The sequence below is a fragment of the Aulonocara stuartgranti genome (assembly GCF_965226115.1).
Source record: "Aulonocara stuartgranti genome assembly, chromosome: 22".
NCBI classification, from domain to species: Eukaryota; Metazoa; Chordata; class Actinopteri; order Cichliformes; family Cichlidae; genus Aulonocara; species Aulonocara stuartgranti.
In genome coordinates this window covers 32,812,677-32,836,310 of record NC_138957.1, presented here as the reverse complement: position 1 = coordinate 32,836,310, position 23,634 = coordinate 32,812,677, and the positions used below count along the sequence as shown (strand labels likewise).

Sequence of the window (23,634 nt, the reverse complement as noted above, 5' to 3'; positions counted from 1 at the left end):
TCAGTGCTGTCACAGTCTGCTGCATGGGGTGGGAGATGTTGTCCAACAGGGATGACGGCTTAGCCGCCGTTCTCCTGTCACTCACCACCTCCACTGGGTCCAGAGGGCATCCTAGAACAGAGCTGGCCCTTCGGATCACCCTGTTCAGTCTCTTCCTGTCCCCAGCAGAGATGCTGCCACCCCAGCAGACCACACCATAAAAGATAGCAGAAGCCACAACAGAGTCATAGAAGGTCTTCAGGAGTGGGCCCTCCACTCCAAACGACCTGAGTCTCCGCAGCAGGTACAGCCTGCTCTGCCCTTTCCTGTAGAGGGCGTCTGAGTTATGAGTCCAGTCCAGTCTATTGTTCAGATGAACACCAAGGTACCTGTAGCTGTCCACAGCCTCGATGTCCATACCCTGGATGTTCAGTGGTTGCAGTGGAGAATGCTTGTGCCTGCGGAAGTCTACCACCAGTTCCTTGGTCAAAGGAGCTTGCAAAGAAAAGCGTCTGGACTTCTTTAAGTTGCTTGAAGACGTTTCACCTCTCATCCGAGAAGCTTCTTCAGTTCTAAGGTCAAATGGTGGAGAGTCCCAGATATAAACCTAGTGGGAGTGACCCCCCACAGAGGGACAAAAGGACCCCCTGATGATCCTTTAATCGCCTGAGCCAAGGTGGGAAACTGGGCGTGGGTCCCAATCAGCCAGAGTTTCGGGTGTGTTCATTGTGAAACCTGGCCCCACCTTATCATGCGAATTCCTGAGGTCAGATGGCCCAGGATGTGAGTGGGCGTTAAGGCATCTGGGAAGGGATCTCAGAACTGGATTATAGATGGCAGAGAGTTGGTGTCGTAAACCCCCGCCTCTGTTCAAAGATGGTCGCTCACAGTGGACATAGATGGCTTCTTTCACTCCTCTTTCAAACCATCTGTCCTCTCTGTCCAAAATGTGAACATTGGCATCCTCGAAAGAGTGTCCTTTATCCTTAAGATGCAGATGGACTGCTGCCCACTCACATCCTGGGCCATCTGACCTCAGGAATTCGCATGATAAGGTGGGGCCAGGTTTCACAATGAACACACCCGAAACTCTGGCTGATTGGGACCCACGCCCAGTTTCCCACCTTGGCTCAGGCGATTAAAGGATCATCAGGGGGTCCTTTTGTCCCTCTGTGGGGGGTCACTCCCACTAGGTTTATATCTGGGACTCTCCACCATTTGACCTTAGAACTGAAGAAGCTTCTCGGATGAGAGGTGAAACGTCTTCAAGCAACTTAAAGAAGTCCAGACGCTTTTCTTTGCAAGCTCCTTTGACTACGATGACCTGGATGACTGAGAACCTTCACAGACACCAGTTCCTTGGTTTTACTGGCGTTGATCTGGAGGTAGTTCAGCTGGCACCAGTCCACAAAGTCTTGGGTCAGACCTCTGTACTCCTTGTCGTCCCCATCAGTGATGAGGCCGACTATTGCAGAGTCATCAGAGAACTTCTGCAGGAAGCACTGGGTGGAATTGTGGGAGAAGTCTGCAGTGTAGATGGTGAAGAGGAACGGAGCCAGAACCGTTCCCTGTGGGGCCCCCGTACTGCAGACGACCCTGTCCGACACACAGCCCTGAGTCCTCACATACTGTGGTCGGTCGGTGAGGTAGTCCAATGAGGGAATGGGCAACAGAAGGGAGACACAGCTGGGGGAGATCAGGGCTAACGAGACGGGGGAGCAAAGCTGCACACACTAACATAAGACAAAGACTTTCACAATAAGACAGGAAACAAGAATTACTAAACCAGATGCAGACATGACACTGAGAGACAGACTAGACACTGAACAGAAACTGCAACACACATGAGAACCCAAAACCTAAGAACTGATCCCTCACCAAGAATAACAGAAACAGATCTATAATGATAATAAACAAAGCACCAGAACATCAGAAATCAATGGAGTTTTCCTGGTTTTATTTTGCTTTTCTTTATTTGTGTTATTCCTTGTTTAAAAGCTGTAATTTCACAGATGATAAGTTTATCACTCACAGCATACGCAGATGTACCACAAACCGATGAAGATCATGAAGACTTCTTTTCCTATTTGTTTAATGAAGATGAAGTGTAACTAATGATGTAATAACTGAGAATGAGAAAGAAAAGTAGTTACTTACACTTACTAACTTTACTTACTAACACTGATACATTTCATTTTCTGATCAACAGGAGGGAATGTCAAAAGAAAATTGTGTATACATGATCAGCTACATGAAATGTGCTCTTTTATTAATCAATAAGCAAATGTCTACGTGACTTCTGTCATGAACTCTTCTGTGATTCCTCTTCTTCTAAGAACATGCAGATTTAGAAAAAGGGGAACCTCAGCTCTGAGTTCTTAGAACAACTCTGTTTTATTTGTACACACACACGAACACACACACACACACACACACACACACACACACACACACACACACACACACACACACACACACACACACACACACAAGACAAGTATAAATAAAGCACGCAGACAGTGATGAGACGCAGGTCGTGCGTCCATGACTTCCCTCGCGAGTGAAAGACAACTGCAGTGTTTGTGTTTTCTAACTCAGGTGTCTCAAGCTGAAGAACTGCGGGGTGATTCTTAGAAAAATCCCCTGTCAGTAAGCATGCAGCAAAAAGGACCCTCTGCACTCTACGTCCACTCTTCATTAATTCAGTCCATTCATAATACCGGACGAAGCTTATGACCATCAAAACACGGAGCGCCAACTCGGTTATGAGCACAATTGCATTGGGTATAAATAAAATAATAAAACAGCTTCATCTAATAATTAAAATGAAAAAATCAATAATTTTCAACCCTGATAGTATCTACCTTGCAGTATCTGCCATGTTAGCAGATGAATATGTCTGGGCTCCAACATAGATGCTGCTGAGTATGATCTCTCCTTCCATACTAATCCACATCAGATATTCACTTATAGACCAGCCACAGAGCCTACTTTGGCTGTTTCGGATTGCGTAAACGCAAAAACTGAGATTTTTTTAAAACTCTGTTTTTGCGAGGAATACAGAGTTCGTCACACAACGTCAAAGGTATGTGCTTTTTTTCACATCACGCTGTGCGCCACGTTATTGTTTACATGAGATCAATTTCTACAATGACAGAGACAAAAAACTGTTAATCTTACTATCTTCTGTTTTTACACGACACACGAAGTTATTTGTCCCAAAAATTTAGAAAGTCAGAGGCGTCAAGGTGCAATTATTTTACGTGTAGTTGTTTTTTTCCTGTGTAATAATGTTCAACATTGCTATCAATACATTCTTCAAAAATGCCTCAAAATGGGTTTAAAACCATAAACAGCTGTGGGATACTGTTTGTCCGTGATTTGGAAAAGGGGAAAAAATTCGGCAGGATCAGCTTGATGTTATTTGTATCCCACTGTAACTTTACTGTATAAAGAGCTAACATCTCCAAAATGTCAGGAGTGGTGAGTCATTACAAGAAGTGTTTGTGAACTAAAAATCAAAAATGTGGGATACTGTTTGTCTGTGATTTGGAGAGCCCAGTGCGTGCTCCAGATGCAGGGAAAACTAATTCTGTCGCAGAGACCTACCTTGGCAGTTGTGCAGGTGAAGCCAAAGGGAAGATATGCTTCATCATATTTTCTAGTCTTTGGCCTGGAAGGAAGTTGGTTTGGAAACATATTTGACGATGTTTCATCTCCTGCTTTGCGTTTGTGTGGGAGCCACGTCAAAAACCTGTCCATTATGCTAGCAGTGTCCAAGCATTCTTTCTTTTTCCTTTTCATACCGTGCCCCCCTTGCAATGGCTCTGCACCCCCCTAGCGGGTTGTTGCTAGTTGTCTGTTATGCCCTGCTGTCTTCTAGCTTGTGAAACTGAGGCCAAGGAAAAGGAAAGCCTGTTGGGATGTTTTTAGAGTTGTTTGTGGGAGCGGTATCAATTTTGTCTCGACAGGTACTAGTGGATAGTGTAAGCCACGGAAGTGCATTTTAGTAGTTTTCTTCCCTTTAGATAGGTGAATTTGTGTTATGCTTTTTTTTTTTGGTTGTTTTTTGGGGGGGATATACCACCCTGTGTTGCTGTATCTTTGTATTGAGAATAAAGTTTAAAATTTAATCATTTTTGCATTGTTTCACTTCTTTATATTCTCTCTCAGCTTTATTCATTGTTGCTTCCCAAACCCTCCCTTATACTTCCATCTTGGTGACGTAACAGTGTTTTGTTTCTCCATTAGATTGTCAGTCCTTTTTGTATACTGACAACCCGTTCTCACTCCCGACGCGTAAAATAATGACGATTTGTCACGTCCCTTAACTTCTCATGCTGACGCCTAAGGTACCCTTCCACGTTTTTATGTGACGCTGTGGGTTGTCAGTTCATGCATGTTACTAACTAACAAAATACAACTCCACAACATTACTAGCGCAAAAAGACAACCTTCCATTTATTTTCACTTAAACAAGAAGCTGGTTTTTATGTACATTAAAGCTTTATAAAAATTTAACAGTGCAAATGCAAATTCCTTGCTGAAAGTTTAACCGAAAGGCATTTCCAGTAGAAATGGGCTGAGATATCCTGAGCATAACCATGTATAATATCCACTGAAGTTAAAAAAAAGGTGCTTTGCAACATTAAACTGCAGTGTGCCAAATAAAAAAGTCAAATACGTATTTTTCGGACCATAAGGTGCACAGGACTATAAGGCACATTAAGCGAAACAAAGCAGTCAGATAAATCAAACTTTATTAAACTCATTCTTCTTGCTTCCTCCACTTCTGTACCATTGATTCATTAATGTTGAATTCTCTGGCAGCTGCTCTATTCCCATGTTGTTGCAGTAGATTAATAACTAACCTCGTATTGTGGATGGATTATCTCAGTTGTTCTCCTGACTGAAGTTTGGTCCGTTTACAGCATCCTGCCATGCGATTGCATTTGTCTCTGACCATGAGGAACCTTCACGTTAACTTTTATAATCATTATATACCAGCTAGCCCAACTTCAGTAACCCTACAAACGTCACTGCTGTTTAGTTTCCTGTCTTCATTTATGTTGGAAGTGATAGCAGAGCTGTACGTTTGATTTTTTTCAGAAATCTCTCAGTCAGAACATTCAATATCATGCTTAGGTAACTAGCGAAACTAGCGAGCTAACTTCCGCTAGCTTCCTGCTAACTTCTAACTCCGTTAAATGTAATAAATTTTGTTTTCATGGATGCCTGGAAGTTAAACTTCATAGTTACACCTGGTAAAGCAGCAATGCTGATCGTTTTATTAAAGTTGAAAGAATTTAGACAGTTTTTAACTCTCAGTGATGCTGCAGTGTTCGTTTGACCTGAAGGATACGGAGTTTAGGACACAGATTACTCCCAGATTTAAGAGCATCTTAGTCCGACAAATATAACAATAACGACGGCCGCTTGCATGTTCTGCAAAAAAATGTGCTTTGTCGTGTATCTGACGGACAAACACCAAACCAGTTCCACATCACTGAAGTTGCACCATTTTTACAAACCAATTCTGGTTCATCTGTTTCACTCAACAATCGGCCATGTGCGTATGAAAACAAAGGCTCTGCGCATGCGCGTTTTACTCATATTCTATCGCGATATTTCATTTTCCTATCGTTGCCTAACATTATACCGGTATTACCGTGAACGGTATAATATGGCCCAGCCCTAAATAAAACAAAAATTTATTTTAGGGTAAGGCTATATATAGATTACCTTAACAATGATATCAGGGAGGGATGCTGTCAGCTTAAGCTCGTCCTGCAGTGCCAGCGTCCTGGACATTAGAATCTCCAGAGTTGGAAGGATTCCAAAATAGCAGTTCTCTTCTCCTTGCAATATGTCTAGTGCAGGGCTGCCCAATCCCGGTCCTCGAGAGCTACTATCCTGCAGCTTTTAGATGCATCCCTACTCCAACACAGCTGAATCAAATGGTTTGATTACCTCTTCAGCATGCCATCATGTTTGGCAAAGGCCTGATAACAAGCCATTCATTTGATTTGGGTGTGTGGGAACAAGGATGCATCTAAAAGCTTCAGGACGGTAGCTCTCGAGGACCGGGATTGGGCACCCCTGGTCTAGTGCAACAGTGAGTGGCTTCAACACGATACAATACTCCTTTAGGAACAGATACTCCCGATCAGTGAAGCATTTGATTCCAAACTGAGTGCAGACAGTATTTAATTCAGCAAGGGGAATGTCAGTGATCCTGGACAGAGCGTCGTGAAATGAATTCCATCGTGTTCAAACAGGTACTATGAGTTTTTTCTTGAAAAAATTATCTACCAACTCTGAAGCAACAGAAGAACGGTTTGCTTTTGTCCACATTGCAGAACACTTTGAAGTTGCACTTCTGTAGATTAATTTTGCCTCATTTGCTTGAAGCCATTTCTCAACATCATGAAAAATTAAGTTCAGTGTGTGTGATGCACACCTTAAGTGTGGAGGGAGAGAAAACTATCCTTCAGATTCTGTGGAAAGGGTCTGCTCAACATCAGTAAATGTCACCTCTTCATCTTCTTCCGATTCCTCATCAGAGTCTGATTTTTGGAACATTCTGAAAGCTTTGATAAAATTGGACCCGTTGTCTGTCACGGTGGCTGTCACTTTAGAGTTCAGTCCATAAGCCGAATGTACTTGCTCGATTTCATTGCCGATGACATCATATGTGTGTCTCCCTCGAACTCTTTTACATGCTAGCGCAGCATGTCCTCGTACAAAAGTAGAAGGATCAATCCAGTGTGCCGTCATTCCGAGAAAACTTTTGTTATGGTTCGTCCAAATGTCAGCAGTCGTGGAAATATATTCCAAACTCTCGAATGTCTCTTTAAGCTCCATTTCCATGTCAGCATAATGGTAAATGGCCTGCATTTGTATAGCGCTTTTCTAGTCCCTAAGGACCCCAAAGCGCTTCACACTACATTCAGTCATCCACCCATTCACACACACATTCACACACTGGCGATGGCAAGCTACATTGTAGCCACAGCTGCCCTGGGGCGTACTGACAGAGGCGAGGCTGCCGGACACAGGCGCCACCGGGCCCTCTGACCACCACCAGTAGGCAAACATGGGGTTAGTATCTTGCCCAAGGATATTTGGCATGCAGCCAGGAGGCAGCCTGGGATCGAACCACCGACCTTCTGATTAGTGGCTGACCTGCCACCTGAGCTACAGCCACCCTTATCTAAGTAAGTAAGTAACACTTATCTAAGTAAGTAGAAAACGTTTTTCGATCATGCAGTGCTGCTTTTTTGCCACACACAGGTATTTTGTTTAATATGCACCTAAAAGATGGAGACTCTACAGTACGCAGCGATAACATCTCTTCCACAACGTAACCTGCAATCATTTTCTTAAGCTCACCTTCAGACACTTTCTGTGTTGCTGAAGTGAAATCAAGTTTCGTCTGCTTAGCAGGAGTTGCCGCGGTGTTATCCATGGATGATGAAGATGGCTCACTCAGAAGGCTTTGTCTGTGCTGCCGTGTCAGGTGCTTCAGCAGATTACTTGTGCTATTGACAGCGGCCGATAATTTTTTCTCCCCAGGACACAGCTTACATATTACCGTAATGTTCTTGTCTGCTTGTTTTAGAAAAGTGAAGTGACGGGAATATTTCCATTTCATAAAACAGGCCCTCGCTTCAGCTGAGTCCGACATCTTCGGCTGTAGAATACGACTATGCGGCAAACTGGCGCGAAATGACGTACAGCTGCACTACAGCGATGTTAAAGCGGCAGAGTTTATTTTTACCTTTAGAAGATAAATTATTGAAATTAAATAATGATTTTCAGCGAGTTTAGTTATTTTTACAATGTAACGCAAGTACATTGTAAGTAACTGTATTTAAAATACCTAAAAATGAACAGTAATTAGTTACTCTACTTTTTCAGTGGAAAAGTAATTTAAATACAGTAACGTGTTACACCCAACACTGTCAGCTGGTCAACCTCACTCAGGCGGACATCCATATCAGCCAACCAAATGACAAGCTCCTCTGTCACGATCTGAGGGGACAGACCGTGCAGTGGTGTGTGTGGTGGACCCAGGTGCGAACACAAGAGAGTAGACCGGAGTAAACTTAAACTGAAAGCGAGCCTTTATTGTGGCTGATGACAGGTCTCAACACAAAGCAGAAACACCGTGACTAAGCTGAACCTAAACTAAACTGGGAAACAGATACTGATAAACTAAGGAGACTAGAGATGGACCGATCCGATATTACGTATCGGTATCAGTCCGATACTGACCTAAATTACTGGATCGGATATCGGAGAAAAATAAAAAATGTAATCCAATCCATTAAATATCAGGAAAGCACCTCACAAAACTTGCAACACGCTGTAACTCACCTCAGAACGTTAGCACGTCGGAGCAGTATGCATCACGTGATAGAGCGGCTGTGGCATGCGGGACCTGTCGGTGGTCTGGATAGCATTTGGAGCTTCGCTAGCAACCCGGCATTTCATCTCCGACAAAGTTATCCCGAGAGAAGTAAAGCAAGTGTGTAAGTCCATCTCTGAATGTTTGTAAAGCATTCCTGCGTTAAGCTTAACAAGCGACTGCCTCTCCTGCTGCTACTTCAATCATGAAACTGCTTAATGATCAGCTGATCGGCTTTTCTGTCGCAAGTCCGTGTCTCTAGTTTGCTTTTGGCCCACTTTGCACCAGAAAGAGGAAACCAGCGGCTGAACAACAGCAGCACGTTTAAGCTTGATCAGCTGTTGTTAGAATGTATTTAATATTACTTTCTACTCAAGGATCTTTTTCTACGTAGCTGACGGCTGGTAACTGTGCAGGGGCAGATCTAGCAAAGTTTAGCCAGGGGGGCCGATAGAGCATTAACAGGGAAAAGGGGGCACAAAGATATACTTTTCTTTCTTATTCTCATTTAAAATGTCTAGCTTTTAACAAATAATTATCTGACACCCAAAGTTTTAATTTGATGTAAAATGAATAGAAGTTCATTACTGTATATAGTAACTATTAAGTCTAATATATATACCCTAGTAAGCTATAGTACTTTTTCCTTTGGGAAGGTACCATCTGTGCAGTCTGCAATTTTGTTGAAGAAAGATGTTGAATCTATTTAATATTTCTTGAAAAATAATTGATTTCTGTGCATTTTTTTTCACACTGCATCAAATTAAGGTTGATTACGTCGATTAAGCATCATGAGGTGGAGCGTGAGGGGTGGTTCCCTATTTTTTATTTATTTATTTTTGTTGCTGGGAGTTGGAACCCTATTAGTTAGGTTGCTTAACATTTATGCTAAGTACTCTTTAAAATACCAGAATAGGGAGGATGGTGTAGGTTTAAGTTTATTAGATTGATCAGTATTGCTGAACTATGAAATATTTTTTTTTGCATACAGGTATAACAGAATAGTTTTAGTGTAGTTGTTGTTTTAAACTTGAGTATGAACTTATACAAAATGCAGCAAAATATTTAAAAAACAGTTTTGTTGATTAAAAAACACTATATCGGTATCGGCAGATAGCCAAATTTATGATATCGGTATCGGACATAAAAAAGTGGTATCGTGCCATCTCTAAAGGAGACTCAGAAAACCATGACGATGATTGTACAGACTGGCCGTGAGGACATGGAGGGTGGGAACACAGACGACACGACACAGACTGTATGAAACACAGAGACTAAATACACATGAGGGATGATCAGGGGAAGTAGCCACACATGGGAGCACAGCTGACACACATGAACCTAACGACGGGACAGGAGAAGTGAAACTGAATACACTGACATTGAATACAGACTTTCAAAGTAAAACAGGAAACATGGAGATTAGACATGACATGAACTAAACATAACCACGCAGACATGACGCATGAACCAGGGAGACTTAGTACAGGGGGAGATGACAACTAAGGAACAAAGGACTAAATAGCAATCTCAAAATAAACTAGATGTGCTAAGCTAGGGCACAAATGAATACAAAAGATACATAAAACTCAAACACTGGGTCGCTCGACCCAGGACCATGACATCTTCCCTTTGTGCTTCAAATCCCTCCCACTCTGAGACAAGGAGCTGAGAGACAGAGGAAAGAGTCAATTATACGGAAGAGAGAAAAGTGAAACCGTCCTCAGAAGGTCTGACTCGCTGGCTCACTGGCGTTCACGTCATCCCTCGCTGTTGCCAGCAGCCGAGTCTGGAGGGTGCCCTGGAAGAGCTGAGTTAATGTTCGACTCCTCCTGGTCAGGCTCTCCAGCTGGATGATCCGAGGTCTCCCCTCTCACCGCTGCCTCTGAACACAGAAACACAAATTGCATCTGAAGCAGGAGGTGCAGATTTTTTTTGCTATTCTTTTCTAAATCAAGGCTAGATCACGTGGAGGTATTTGGAAAACCTTTTTGGCCAGCGGGCGACTGTTGTCTTGCAGAAAGTCAAATCAAACATACGCGATACACAATCAATTCACAAGAACACATTATAAAAAACAAGTCCAGTTCTTGCATGATTTCAAGTGAATTCTGCATCAAACAGGGTAAAACGAGTGTTTGCAGCAAATGTGAGCACAAAGCCTCACTTTGTACAAGCCTGCTATTAAAGTTCTCCTCTATGCAAACGACTTTCCTGTTTTCAAGGCACAACTTGGATCTGCTGTACGAATCTTATGGATACACACTAAATGAAACAATAGTGTGCACGACTCCAGATTCTAATATGGTCCCAAAAGGCTCACAAAAACCAACGTAGCAATAGCAATAAAGCAAATGTTGAGGCTTCAAAATACAAAGTCCATAAACCAATGGCTGACATGGGTTTTATCATAAGGGTGATAAATATACAGATTTCAGTCTGTCTTAGAGATTTGATGTTCATTTACCTGCAGATGCACTATACGTGCTATACTATACTATACTATACCATTTGACCTTAGAACTGAAGAAGCTTCTCAGATGAGAGGTGAAACGTTTTCAAGCAACTTAAAGAAGTCCAGACGCTTTTCTTTGCAAGCTCCTTTGAATACTGCTGGGTGGTTTGTAAAGTTTACAATAACTAGTATTATCATTATGCTATATGTTCAAAAATATATAATGTACTGTTCTCTCTATGTGTTAAACTCCCTGAGTGTGAACATAGATAAACAGCCAGCCAAACTACTTTTCAAGAGCCAGGAAGGTGAGCGTCCAGAATTCATCAGCAAGTACCTGTATTCGTCTCCACTGGCACTTCAAAAGTTCTTTTCCAACAAACTCGCCAGCTGGAGGTGGTACACCAGGTTTCTGCGTTACTATCATAGCAGGAGTCAGCAGCAGTGGTGAAGAAGGATCGGAGGAGACTGGGATTAATGGCCTTGCATTGATTATAGCAGACACCTCTGCCATCAAGGTACAGAGCACTTCATGAGTCAGGGAACTGTGTTTACCGTGAGACAACATGGAGTCCAGTATCCTCCTGGTTACACCAATCCTACACACCTCCCATATGCGAGGCATGTGGAGGGTTGAACTCTCATGTACAGCCGTGTTCGTAGAGGTATCTCAGGATCTTGTCTTGACTCTGATCATCTTGTCTTATTCCTAATTCAGAACATGCTCCAACAAAGTTTGTACCACAGTCTGACCTCAGCTGCTTCACAGGCCCTCTTAAAGCAAAAAGTCTGCGTAGTGCATTGATGCAGCTACTTGAGTCCATGGACTCAATGACTTCTATATGCAGTTGAGTAAAGTTTGACTTATCTGACAGTTTTGTTTCGCTTAATGCGCCTTATAATTCTGTGCACCTTATGGTCCCAAAAATACGGTAACTTCTACCGTCCTTTAGCATGTCCATTAGTCTAACTTTTTGTGCGACGGTTAGCATCTTCCTCTGCCTTTTCTTTTCTTTTTGAGTGCTACCGCAGGTGCCTTTGACGGTGCAAAAAGGTTTGGCGACATTGTTGTGTTTGTTGGGGAGAAAACTTACATACATACAGTACAGCACTTCAGAGTCACACTGTAGAGATCGAAGAATTATGTAAATTTGACAAGTTGAACACAATCTGTACTGTACAGGAGACACAGCACAAGATTGATTGACAATGGTCTGCAGCCTTATAAGGACGCAAAAAAAAAAGAAAGTATGCAAAATTGCACAAAGAAAATCAGTGAAACAGCGAGGCCACAAAAGGTGAAACGCATTATAGAGAGGGACCACTATATAGACGTTTACTTTCAAGGTACACTGTTTTTCTGAAATAAAAAAAGGATTTCAAAATGCCAGATGAGTTCAGGTTTACAGTCTGTATCAGAATGCCAGCTGCGCTCATTTGAATCTCTTACCTTTTTTCTTTTTGTAAACAACAAATCCAACAGCAGCCACAGAAAGAACAACCACTGCAGCAACCACTGCAGTGATGACAGCAGTCATCCTGGCATCGGGCGTCTCTACTAAGTAAAAAACAAAATTTTAAAAAGTACATTCAGTTCAGTTTTATTTACATAGCGCCAAATCACAACAACAGTTGCCTAAAACATTATAATAAAATCACACATCCATCCTATAGGTTTCATCTACACTACATATTTCAATTAAGCAGGACAAATGCACTAAAATTATATTACTAACTATGTAACTCATTAGCGGGAGCTCTAGTTTTCACTTCTAACTGCATTCAGTAACATATGCCTCAGTGAAAAGCCATAAATAAACTGAGGATTTTATTAGACACACGTTAGAGACAGTGTTGAATTTTAAAATGTAGAAGTTCACTATCAGAGTTACATGGTATAAAGTGTAAACTTTAAAAAGGGTATTCTTACAAGTTTTAACACCTCACATACTCTGAATCAAAGAAACAGTCAGAAGCCCTCCTGTAAGCCTACCACTCCCAGGGGAAATAGGTGTTGGCTGCAATGTGTGGCAGTCAGAGGTGGAGGCCTTGGGGATCACTCCCCCAAGTGGATGAGTTTAAATCTATCAGGGTACTGTTCACAAGTGACGGGTGAGGGGAGTGAGAAATTGACAGATGGATTGGGGCGGCATCTGCAGTAATGCGGATGCTGTACCAGTCCATCATGGTGAAGAGAGAACTGAGCACCTATAGTTACAAGCTCTGGGTAGTGACTGAAAGAATGAGATACAAATGCAAGCGACAGAAACTAGGGCCTGGCCCCTCCCTTAGAGATGGGGTGAGGAGGTCAGCCATTCAAGAGGGGCTCAGAGGAGAGCAGCTACTCGTCCACATTAAAAGGAGCCAGCTGAAGTAGTTTGGCAACTGTTCCAGGCATGTCTCACCAGATGGAGGCCCTAGGGCACGACACCCTGGAGAGATTACATCTCTTGGCTAGCCTGGGAATTCCTTGGTGTTCCCCCATATAAGGTGGAGCAGGCGGCTAGGGAGAGGGAGGGAGGTCTGACTTCTCTGCCAGACCTTCTTAGTCTGCTGTCCCCCACAACTTGGCCCCAAATAAGGGGAAGTAAGTGGGTGGATGGACATTGAAGCACCACATTATAGACAATACACAGTTTTAGCAGTCATGGGAAATAAATGAGTTGCTCTTACTTGATTGATCGATTACTTATGTTGTTTCTGCCCCTTTGGTCATGGATTTATGTAGTTTGGTGACAAATGTAGAAGTTCTAATATCACATTAAGGGGGTTATGATTTTTTTCTTACTAATATTAACAGTAACAACTTATATGTACAATGAAAGAGAGAGAAAATGATTGTAATATACAATAATTTAAGAAAAAAGAAGAAATTCTTCCCCATTAAGATCTACAAGAGTTATTCCCAACATGAATAGCTATGCCTCCTGGGATCCAATGTAGGATAAACAAATCAAGCATTACATTAACAATATCAGCAAACATAATGTTTCTCTCACCTCCATCATTGCAAAGTATTGTTTTTGCACAGTTTGTTCTGATCACTGTTTTGTCCAGTTTGGTGATGACTTGTTCACTATTGGAGAGCTGAAACACACAGTCATATCTTCTCCAGTCTTCAGGTTTGACTGATGAAACATTCAGATCAACATTCATCTGGAAGGTCTCATCATCGTTGGGGAGGATCTCTCTGTGATCCACACCTTCATGGATCTCTTCTTCATCTTTCATCCAAAACATCATGACTCTTTTAGGATAGAAACCTGTAGCGTAGCAGCTGACCGGAGAGGAGGGAGTCTTCTGGAGAAGAGACACTGAGGGAAGAACTGTAGAGACAGATGGAGGCAATGCAGGCAGGGGGAAGGAAGAAATAGCAATTAGAAAATAAACCAGATGAGGATACAAAGAAAAACAAAGAAAAAGAAATTCAATAGGAGTATATGTACAGTGTATGTGTTAGATATAAAACATTATAGTATCAGCGGAAAATAATTGTGACTGATTTTCTGTGTAGGTTTTCAGGCTTCCAAGTTATGATAGTCTATGAAGCTTGGAAAGAAACTTTCTTTTAGACGTTTCAGCTCTCATCCGAGAAACCAAATGGCGGAAATGTCTCTATGCACGCTCAATCATCGAGGTAAAGTAATCACAAAAAGTTTATCTGTTCATCTGGATGTAGTTTTTTCAGTGGGAGAAACATTTTGTCACTCATCCAAGTGACTTTCACATTCTTAGCTGACTGTAGGATTCCCCAAAAAAACTACATTTGCATAATGACTGAAACTAGCACCACTGAATAACAATGGACCGTGAGGTCAGTTTCATGATCATTAATATGCAAATTGTCATGACTGTGGGGCAAATATTGGAGAGTCCCAGGTATCTAAACCCTGTCCCTTAAGACGGTCATTGACCCACTATTGATTATGTGCCTCGTCACATGAGCCAAAGTGTGAAAAAAAAAGTTATGGGTCATTATTACCAGAGGTTTCAGATGAAAAAAGGGGGTGGCTTACAACACCAACTGTCCGTTATCTACAATGTAGTTTGGAGATCCAGTCCCAGGTGCCTCAACCCCTACTCACATCTTGCATCATGTGGCCTCAATAGGTCACATGATAGGTTAAAGAAAGGTGTTTAATGTATAAAAGCAAAAAAAGTGAATGGTGGCTTGGGCTACTCCAACACAAGTCGATAATTTGGTTAGTGATTTTACACTGTTAAGACACTGAAAATCTGCTTCAACACCTTCTGAAAAAAACAAGCAAAAAGAAAACAACACAGTAAGGAAACTACAAAAGCAACCAACATGAGCATCAGTAACAGTAAATAATAAATATTGAATGCTTGTTTTAGCCAATAATGCGTTTCTTGTCCTTACATGACCCACACCTTTTTTCACAACTTGGGTCATGCGATGAGTCACATGACTAATCATGTGGGTTAGGGGTCAACCCCCACTAGCATTTAAATACTAATACCATTTCGTTTTAGAACTAAAGGAGCTCTTTAGATGAGAGGTGAAACGTCTTCAAGAAGCTTAAAGAAGTCCAGTCGCTTTCTTTCCAAGCTCCATAGATAATTGTGACTATAACTAAAGCAAACATCTGAAAATCAAAACAAAATTGAATTTGTAATTTAAAACAGAACAAGCTATTCAAGTCAAAGAGTTACCAGGTTTCTTGCAGTTATACTAAGATGTAACACTGCACTCTTTAAGCTAAATGTAATCCTAAATAAACTGCAATATGGAAACTCTTTTTCAAAAGAATTTTAACTAATTAATGTAAGAAATCATCAATAAATCTTGGAAATGATGAAAAGGTGTGTTTCTCCTGTGGTCTGAAGTGAAAATGTCTGAAGAGGTGATAAACAGTTAACGTTCAGAAGTAGTTGTTGTTGTATTCAATAACATGGTACGGTGAAAAATATTTTAAAAATTGGCAACAAGAACGTCTGGAAGCAAGTGTTGATCACTTGCTCTCTGCTGTGGTTTGTTCTGTTTTCCCTCCTAAAACTTCAAGCTGACCAGGTTTTAGACAGCACTAGTGAGCAAATGTGTCTGCTCTGTGTCCTCTGGCATAACTTGGTAAGAGGGGAGGAGCGGAGCAGCAGGAAAGCTCAAGGTACAATTACATGTACAGTTGAAACCAGACATTTACATCCTTCTGAAAAAAACACATACAGTAAACTTTTTGGTTTTAGATCAATAAATATTAACATGTTTTTTGTGAAATGTCAGAATAAATAGAGAGAAAATTGTTAGGTATTTTTTTATTATTTTCATCAAAGTCAGAAGTATACACACATCCTTAGTATTTTGTAGAATTGTCCTGAAACTGTTTCACTTGGGCCAAATGTCCTTCCAAAGGTTTTATATAATAGTTTGCTGGCATCTTGGCCCACTTCTCTTGACAGAACTGGTGTCTGGGTCAGGTTTGTAGGCCTCCTTGGTCGCATTTGTCTTTTCAGTGCCGCTCACAAATTTTCTATGGCACTGAGATCAGGGCTTTGTGATGGCCACTCAAGTACCATGACTTTTGTTGCCCTTAAGCCACTTTGTAGCTAATTTGGAGGTATGCTTGGGGTCACTGTCCTTTTCAGAATCAGATTACTTCAATCAATCCCTAAGGAAATTATGTGGGTTACAGGTGCTCCAAGACAGTAACGGTAACAGACTAAACCAGGGGTGGGCAAACTACAGCCCGCGGGCCACCTCGGGCCCGTTGGGCATTTTATTCCGGCCAGCCGAAGATTGGTGTGTCTCGCGGGGTACGCAGTGTGGCGTTACTCTAATTAAGTACTTTGTGAATGACCACGGCAAACAGTCATGCTTTGAAGCATCTCTTTATTCGGACACACAGAGCTGCAGCTCTCCTGCTCCCAACTCAACATAACAACACAACCAACAACAACCACAATGCAGGACCCAGTACCATATTTAAGTTGGCAGGGCATGATAGCAAATGCAAATGCCATGCAGCTCCCCTGGCAGACTCCCCTGGCACGGGGACCTCTGTCTCCTCGCTCAGCTCCTCCTTCACCGCCGCCGCTCCCGGCTGGAGCAGCCCCTCGCGCGGCTCCCCCGTCGTCATCACTGCCGCCGCTATAATGCTTTCTTAATGTTTTTGTTTGATATGTATGCATCTGGTGCTGGCCTGGCCCGTTTTGTAAATTTTAAACTTCAGCGTGGCCCCTGAGCCAAAAAGTTTGCCCACCCCTGGACTAAACTATTAAATAATACAATATGTTACAGAGTTTACACATTTGAGTTTACACATGTTACAATTAGCTGTGAAGCTAATTGTAACATGGTGGGTTTAAACCAATGATCTTTCTCCAGGCCTTTGTCAGGCCAATCAGTCCTCACTCCTCGTACTTTAAATCTCACTGCGCATCTTTCAGTCTCCCGTACAGACAGCTTAGTGCAGGGGTCAGCAACCTTTAAGACCCAAAGAGCCATTTGGACCCGGTTTCCACGCAAAAGAAAACACTGGGAGCCGCAAATAGTTTTTGACATCTAAAATGAAGATAACACTGTATATACTGTTTTTTTTTACCTTTATGCTTTGTGTGAACAACTAAGGTGTGTTGTTTATGAAATCCATGAAGTGCTACAGAGAAAATTACATTTTATTTATGTAATTAACACATTTTGATCTCTTAAAGAAATATAACAAAAGGAAAGACACCCAGCTGAACTAAAAATGATCCATGTAGCAAACAAAAACTGTTGTGAGCCGTCACCCTTATATCGCCTTTGGGATTTTGGAGCCTTGACCTGACTTTTAAAAAGTAATTGGAAAAAAAGCTCTATGCTGCTAAAAGATGAAAAATAGATATTTGCAAAATTCTGCCTAAATATGTATTTTATCAGGTTAATGCGTGTGGCGGGGCGTGGTGTGCAGCGCACCTGCAGGGGAGTCGGACACACCTGAGCGGCACCCGCAATCACGCCTCGCCGCCTTAACGTCTGTGCTCTCTCTGCTGTTGTGTCAGCTCACAGCAACCATGTGTGGTCAATAAAGAGATGCTGAAAAGCGTGTTCATACAAATATCGTCGGTCTGCCATTGTATGCTTACAATGGGACTTCTGCTCCCGAACCTCTGCGCACAGCGTCTGCAAATCGGGGCTGTATTAAGTCACTTTTATCTTTACGCAGGACTGTAAGCTGTCATCTGTGAGGCGTGAGCGGTGTTTGTTTTTAACATAGTTCACGGTGGAGCTGCTGACATAATGTGGATCCGAAGATCCATAATTGGTCTACCTGGGGTTGAAAGTCTCGATAAATGCACGGCGTTTCGGCGGGTACACCGGCTTCTGCGAGTGTGACACTTATTTTGAGCGATGAAGAAATAATAGAATATAATTTTATTTTTATATTTCAATATCACAATAATCTTCCAATTTAGAACTACAAGTTAAAAAAGAACTAACATAAATAAAATACACTTCAGCTAAATACTTCTAATTTAATTTCCCAAACCACGCGTAGCTGCACTATAAGGACTAAAGAGCCGCAGGTTGCCGACCCCTGGCTTAGTGCAATCCACCTCCTCCCCATCTCTGTCTCTCCCTCATCACTCAGGCTCCATTCAAGCCTCCATCTTCATCTCAAATTGAAATTAAATTCAAATTTTATTTGTCACGTACACAGTCATACACAGTATGATATGTAGTGAGATGCTTGGACAACTGCTCGTGACCTAAAGAGAACAAAAAAGGAAAAGGCTATGAATAAGATAGGAAATAAATATGAAAAATTAAAAAGGGTAAATTTAACTAAGAAGGAATAAAATATAAATTAAGGTTAAAAATGAAATAACTGTACAACACAAATTTGAATGAAGGGTAAATTTAACTGGGAAGAATAAGATAAAGATAAATATATAAATTAAAGTTGAAAATAAAATAACTGTACAACAAAATACAAAATACACAATACACAATATAGAACTATATAAGAATGTATGAAGAAATATAAATGTAAATAAATATATACACACAATAACAGCAGCTGTACAAGTATTAACCGGAAATGAAGAATATAGTGACCAGTGTTGTGCAAAACCAAAGTCCAGAAAGTCCAGTGTGTGTGTAAGAACCATATGTGTGGGTCAGTACTGTGTGGTGGTGTGATTGAGAGACCGTATCGCCTGCGGGAAGAAGCTCCTCCTCAGTCTCTCTGTGTTGGTCTTCAGGGAGCGGAATCGCTTTCCTGACCTCAGCAGAGAGAACAGTCTGTTGTTGGGATGGCTGAGGTCCTTCACGATCTTCCTGGCCTTGGTCCAGCACCGCCTGCTGTAGATTGAGTGCAGGTCAGGGAGCTCGGAGCGGATGGTGCGCTCAGCTGACCGCACAACCCTCTGTAGAGCTCGTCTGTCCTGCATGGTGCTGTTCCCGAACCAGGTTAAGATGTTTCCCGCCAGGATGCTCTCTATGGTGCACGAGTAAAAGTTCCTGAGCACCTTGGAGGGCAGTTGGAAGTCTCTCAAGCGTCTGAGGTGGTAGAGACGCTGTCGGGCCTTTTTCACCACGGTGTTGATGTGACAGGACCATGACAGGTCCTGCGTGATGTGAACTCCGAGGTATTTGAAGCTGTCCACTCTCTCCACTGGGCACTCGTTGATGACGGGGGTCTGGTAGTTCCTCTCCTGCTTAGTGCTGAAGTCCACTATCAGCTCCTTTGTCTTACTGACGTTTAGAAGGAGATTGTTCCTCTGGCACCAGTTCTCCAGATTCCTAATCTCCTTCAGGTAGGCCGTCTCGTTGTTATCAGAGATCAGGCCCACCACGACGGTGTCGTCAGCAAACTTGATGATGGTGGTGGAGCTGGTAGTGGCCACGCAGTCATATGTGTACAAAGAGTACAGCAGGGGGCTCAGAACACACCCCTGGGGGGCTCCAGTGCTGAGAGTGGTGGAGGCTGAGACATGTCCGCCCATCCTTACTGCCTGTGGTCTGCCAGTTAGGAAGTTGGAGATCCACTGACACATAGATGAGCTGAGTCCCAGATGCTCCAGCTTGGTGGTGAGTGTGGAGGGAATTATGGTGTTAAATGCAGAGCTGTAGTCTATGAAGAGCATTTTAACATAATTCCCCCTTCTAGTGTCCAAGTGAGTGAGTGATGTGTGGAGGAGATGAGAGATGGCATCGTCTGTGGAACGATTTGGACGGTAAGCGAACTGTAGTGGGTCCAGTGTGTCTGGTAGTGAAGAAATGATGAAGTCTCTGACCAGGCGTTCAAAGCACTTCATCACTACTGAGGTGAGGGCTACAGGGCGATAGTCATTGAGAGAAGCAGGGTGGGGTTTCTTCGGGACAGGAACAATGATGGACTCTTTGAAGCATGTGGGGATCACCGACTGAGATAAAGAGATGTTGAATATCTCAGTGAACACAGGAGCTAGCTGGTATGCGCAGTCTCTTAGGATACGACCTGGGATGCCGTCTGGTCCTGCTGCTTTCCTGGTGTTCACTCTCTTGAAGGCTCTCCTTACTTCATGCTCGGAGATGACGAGCACGTTTCCGGTGCTGGCAGTATCTTCCTGTCTGCAGCCGTTAGCGCCGCTAACACTAGCATTGTTGGAGACCTTAGCTGCAGCCTCGAAGCGAGCATAGAAAGTGTTCAGCTCGTCTGCCAGAGTCACGGCCGCGTTCGTCATACCGGTTGTTGGTGCTTTATAGTCCGTTATTGTCCTTAGTCCCCGCCACAGGCTCCTAGAGTCACTCTGTTGGAGTTGTGACTCTAGTTTCCTCCCGTAGCGCTGCTTCGCCTCTTTCACCGCCCTCCGCACGTTATATGACGCGGCTTTGTACGGGTCCATGTCCCCCGTCATGAGTCCCGTGTTGTAGGCAGCGGTGCGGGATCTCAGAGCGTTGCGGATGGTTTTATCCACCCACGGCTTCTGGTTGGGAAACGTTGTGATAGTCTTTGTCTCCACGGTATCATCCGCTAGTTTCCCAATGAATCCCACAACCGCTTCCGTAAACACGTTGACGTCATCGTCGGAGCTGTTTCTGAACATGCCCCAGTCTGCGTCATCGAGTGCGTCCTGTAACGCGGCCACCGATTGATCCGTCCAGCGCGCGACCTTCCTCTGAACCGGAACTTCCTGTTTCAGCCTTTGTTTGTATTTTGGCATGAGGAAGATGGCGGCGTGATCAGATTTGCCAAACGGGGGGCGGGATTGTGCCTTGTAGCCGTCCTTGACCGTAGTGTAGCAGTGGTCCAGTGTCCTTTCACCTCTGGTGGGGCAGGTGATGTGTTGATAAAAGTTCGGCGCTGCGCGTTTGAGGTTGGCGCTATTAAAGTCCCCCGTCACAATAAGCGCAGCGTCCCGGTGTTGTGTCTGGTGCTGTGTGAGTGCCTCATGCAGCTCGCATAAGGCGGTGACCGTGTCCGCTTGTGGTGGAATATAAACGGCACTTACAATGACCGATGTAAATTCCCGAGGTAGATAAAAAGGACGACACATGATGGACAGTAGTTCCAGATTTGGTGTGCAGGAGCGTGTGAGAGGAACAACGTTCGCACTGTTGCACCAGTTGTTGTTCACCATTACCACCATTACCACTCTACCACTAGTACCTAGATTGGCTGTTGATAATACCTATTCAGGGTTGCTAGTAGGGTGCGTCACCTAGGGGGCAGCAGGGTGGAAATTCAGATTGAGGTAGTTAGTTGCTGGGTGAATTCCCAACACCATCTGTTTAAATAAGTTTCTATTGTGGTACCTATAGTGGTAATACTCCTAGGACGAGAGACTCTGAACCCTTGAACGAGAGCCGATCCAGAGTTCTGTACAGAGATAACTGGGATTTGAAAACACATCACAGTATATTTTAACATTAGGTGTACCTCTTGTTTACGCTAAACTAAAATATTTTGCTGCCTTTAAATGGAATGAGCTACAAAAAATGTGAAACTGATTTCATTACAATCTTTTAAAATATTATCTACAACTACCCTTGCACATGGTTTTCTTAATTTTTGAAAATGTATAATGTGTTCTTGTATTGTTTTTTGTAAACAAAATGATGAAATACAAAATTAATCCCAAAATGTTTTGTCATACAACTGTATTTCTTGGAAGACCATGCAACACAAAATAAACACTACTGCGTCGATGAAACCACATCAGGTTGTGTGACTCTACCTGTTCTCTGCAGGGAGCTTTTCCTATAGGACAAAGACTTCTTCATCCACTCTGGACAAATGTTAGTGAGGAAGTTTTCCTTGTATTTTGTTCCAACACTGTCAGCATCCCATCTTTGTTTAGTAATAGCAGCGTCTGGTTTCACTGCGATCCATGTCAGTCTGTTCAGATCAAACTCAACAAAGTCTTCTCCGTTATAACCGTACTGTGAAAATCCAGTCACCTCTCCAGTTTTTTCATCCCATTCACAGACTTCTCTGTTCTGTAAAATGTGAAAACCTGAAGAGAGAAACAAAGAAAAGAGAGATAGCAATATATTATTTTAATATTGCACATTGTCACGGGTGCACTGCGTCATGGATATGATGCATGGCAGGTAGGATGTGGACCCAAACGCACTCATGGGATAGTGAGAGGAGAGCACATGTGGGATGCATGGTTGGAAAGTATAAATATTTGGGCAGAGGAAGTAAATGTAACACAAGAAACTAAGAATAACAGTTACCAAAATAAAACAAGATTAGGAAACGAGGGTTAAATCGACATAGATGACTGAAGAACTAGAGAGGGGAACAAGGAAGGAGAAATGCAGACAACGCTGCAACGTGTACATCACTAACTAGAACAGAAACTGAAATTAATATAATAAATTCACAAGAAACCACAGAAAAGAGTCCTAAACTTCTAATAAACTAAAGAAACCACGCAACAAAGTAAATACTAACTATAACAAGAATGAATCATGAGATACAAATATTAAACTAAATATACACAAAGCCACAACGGAGGTAAAAAAAATAAGTAATCAAATATGAATATGAAGGTGATGGAATTCTGCAACATGTAAAAGTAGGCTTGGTGTGTCAAGATTAAAAGAAAAACAAGAGATCGAAACTGACCACTGACAGAAACTGACGGCGCATTAAGCGATAACTCAAACTTTACTCAACTCATTCTTGCTTCCTCTACTTCCGTACCATCGATTTATTCACGTTGAATTCTCTCACAGCTGCTCTATTCCCATGTTGTTGCAGTTTAATAATGACTAACCTCGTATTGTGGATGGATTATCTCACGTAGCACATCATTATATACCAGCTAGTGCAACTTCAGTAACCCTACAAACGTCACTGCTGTTTAGATTTCTCTTTTAATTTATGTTGGAAGTGATAGCAGAGCTGTATGTTTTAATTTTTTCACAAATTTCTCAGTCAGAACATGCTATATCATGTTTAGGTGGGAACTAGCGAGAAAACTTCCTGTTAACTTCGAACTCCGTTAAATTTAATAAATTCTATTTTCATGGATGCCTGGATGCTAAACTTAATTGTTACACCTGGTAAAGCAGCAACACCAGGGCCGGCTATACGCTGGGGCAAGAGGGGGCAATGACCCCTTAAACAAATGTCCTGCCACCTTAAGTCAAACTTTTAAAAGTTGAGAAAGAAAATAATAGATTACCCACAAACTGAATATGAACAAGATTTATTATAGTAGCTGAAAAATCCATTGGAAAAGGCACAAATGAGATGATAGGTTTCACGTCTCATTCGCTCTATGCCTCCGTGCTCTGTTTTTGCGCAGGCTCACACAGCACTCAGCAGAGAACTGCCACTCTCCCCAGCTAAAC

General features: G+C 42.5%; 1 protein-coding gene and 1 long non-coding RNA gene across 2 annotated transcripts in view; one reads left to right on the top strand and one right to left on the bottom strand.

Moving 5' to 3' along the window:
• LOC309699266 overlaps window positions 1-23,634 on the top strand; it is a 348,161-nt gene that overhangs the window by 136,366 nt on the left and 188,161 nt on the right. The window lies entirely within an intron of this gene.
• Window positions 8,083-22,964, bottom strand: LOC309699237 (major histocompatibility complex class I-related gene protein-like). The gene is made up of 5 exons (XM_082522188.1): window positions 22,955-22,964; window positions 22,005-22,283; window positions 13,844-14,170; window positions 12,295-12,402; window positions 8,083-10,274 (listed from the first exon to the last, which is right to left on the bottom strand). The coding sequence occupies exons 1-5, from the start codon at window positions 22,956-22,958 to the stop codon at window positions 10,150-10,152; spliced, it is 843 nt and encodes a 280-aa protein (XP_082378314.1). The 5' UTR covers window positions 22,959-22,964; the 3' UTR covers window positions 8,083-10,149.

Coding starts and splice junctions, on each gene's coding strand:
- LOC309699237 (XM_082522188.1), bottom strand. Junction 14,171..22,004: donor AAGCTCCCTGCAGAGAACAG/GTAGAGTCACAC, acceptor CTGTCTCTACAG/TTCTTCCCTCAGTGTCTCTT. Junction 10,275..12,294: donor TGTTTACAAAAAGAAAAAAG/GTAAGAGATTCA, acceptor TTCTGTGTTCAG/AGGCAGCGGTGAGAGGGGAG.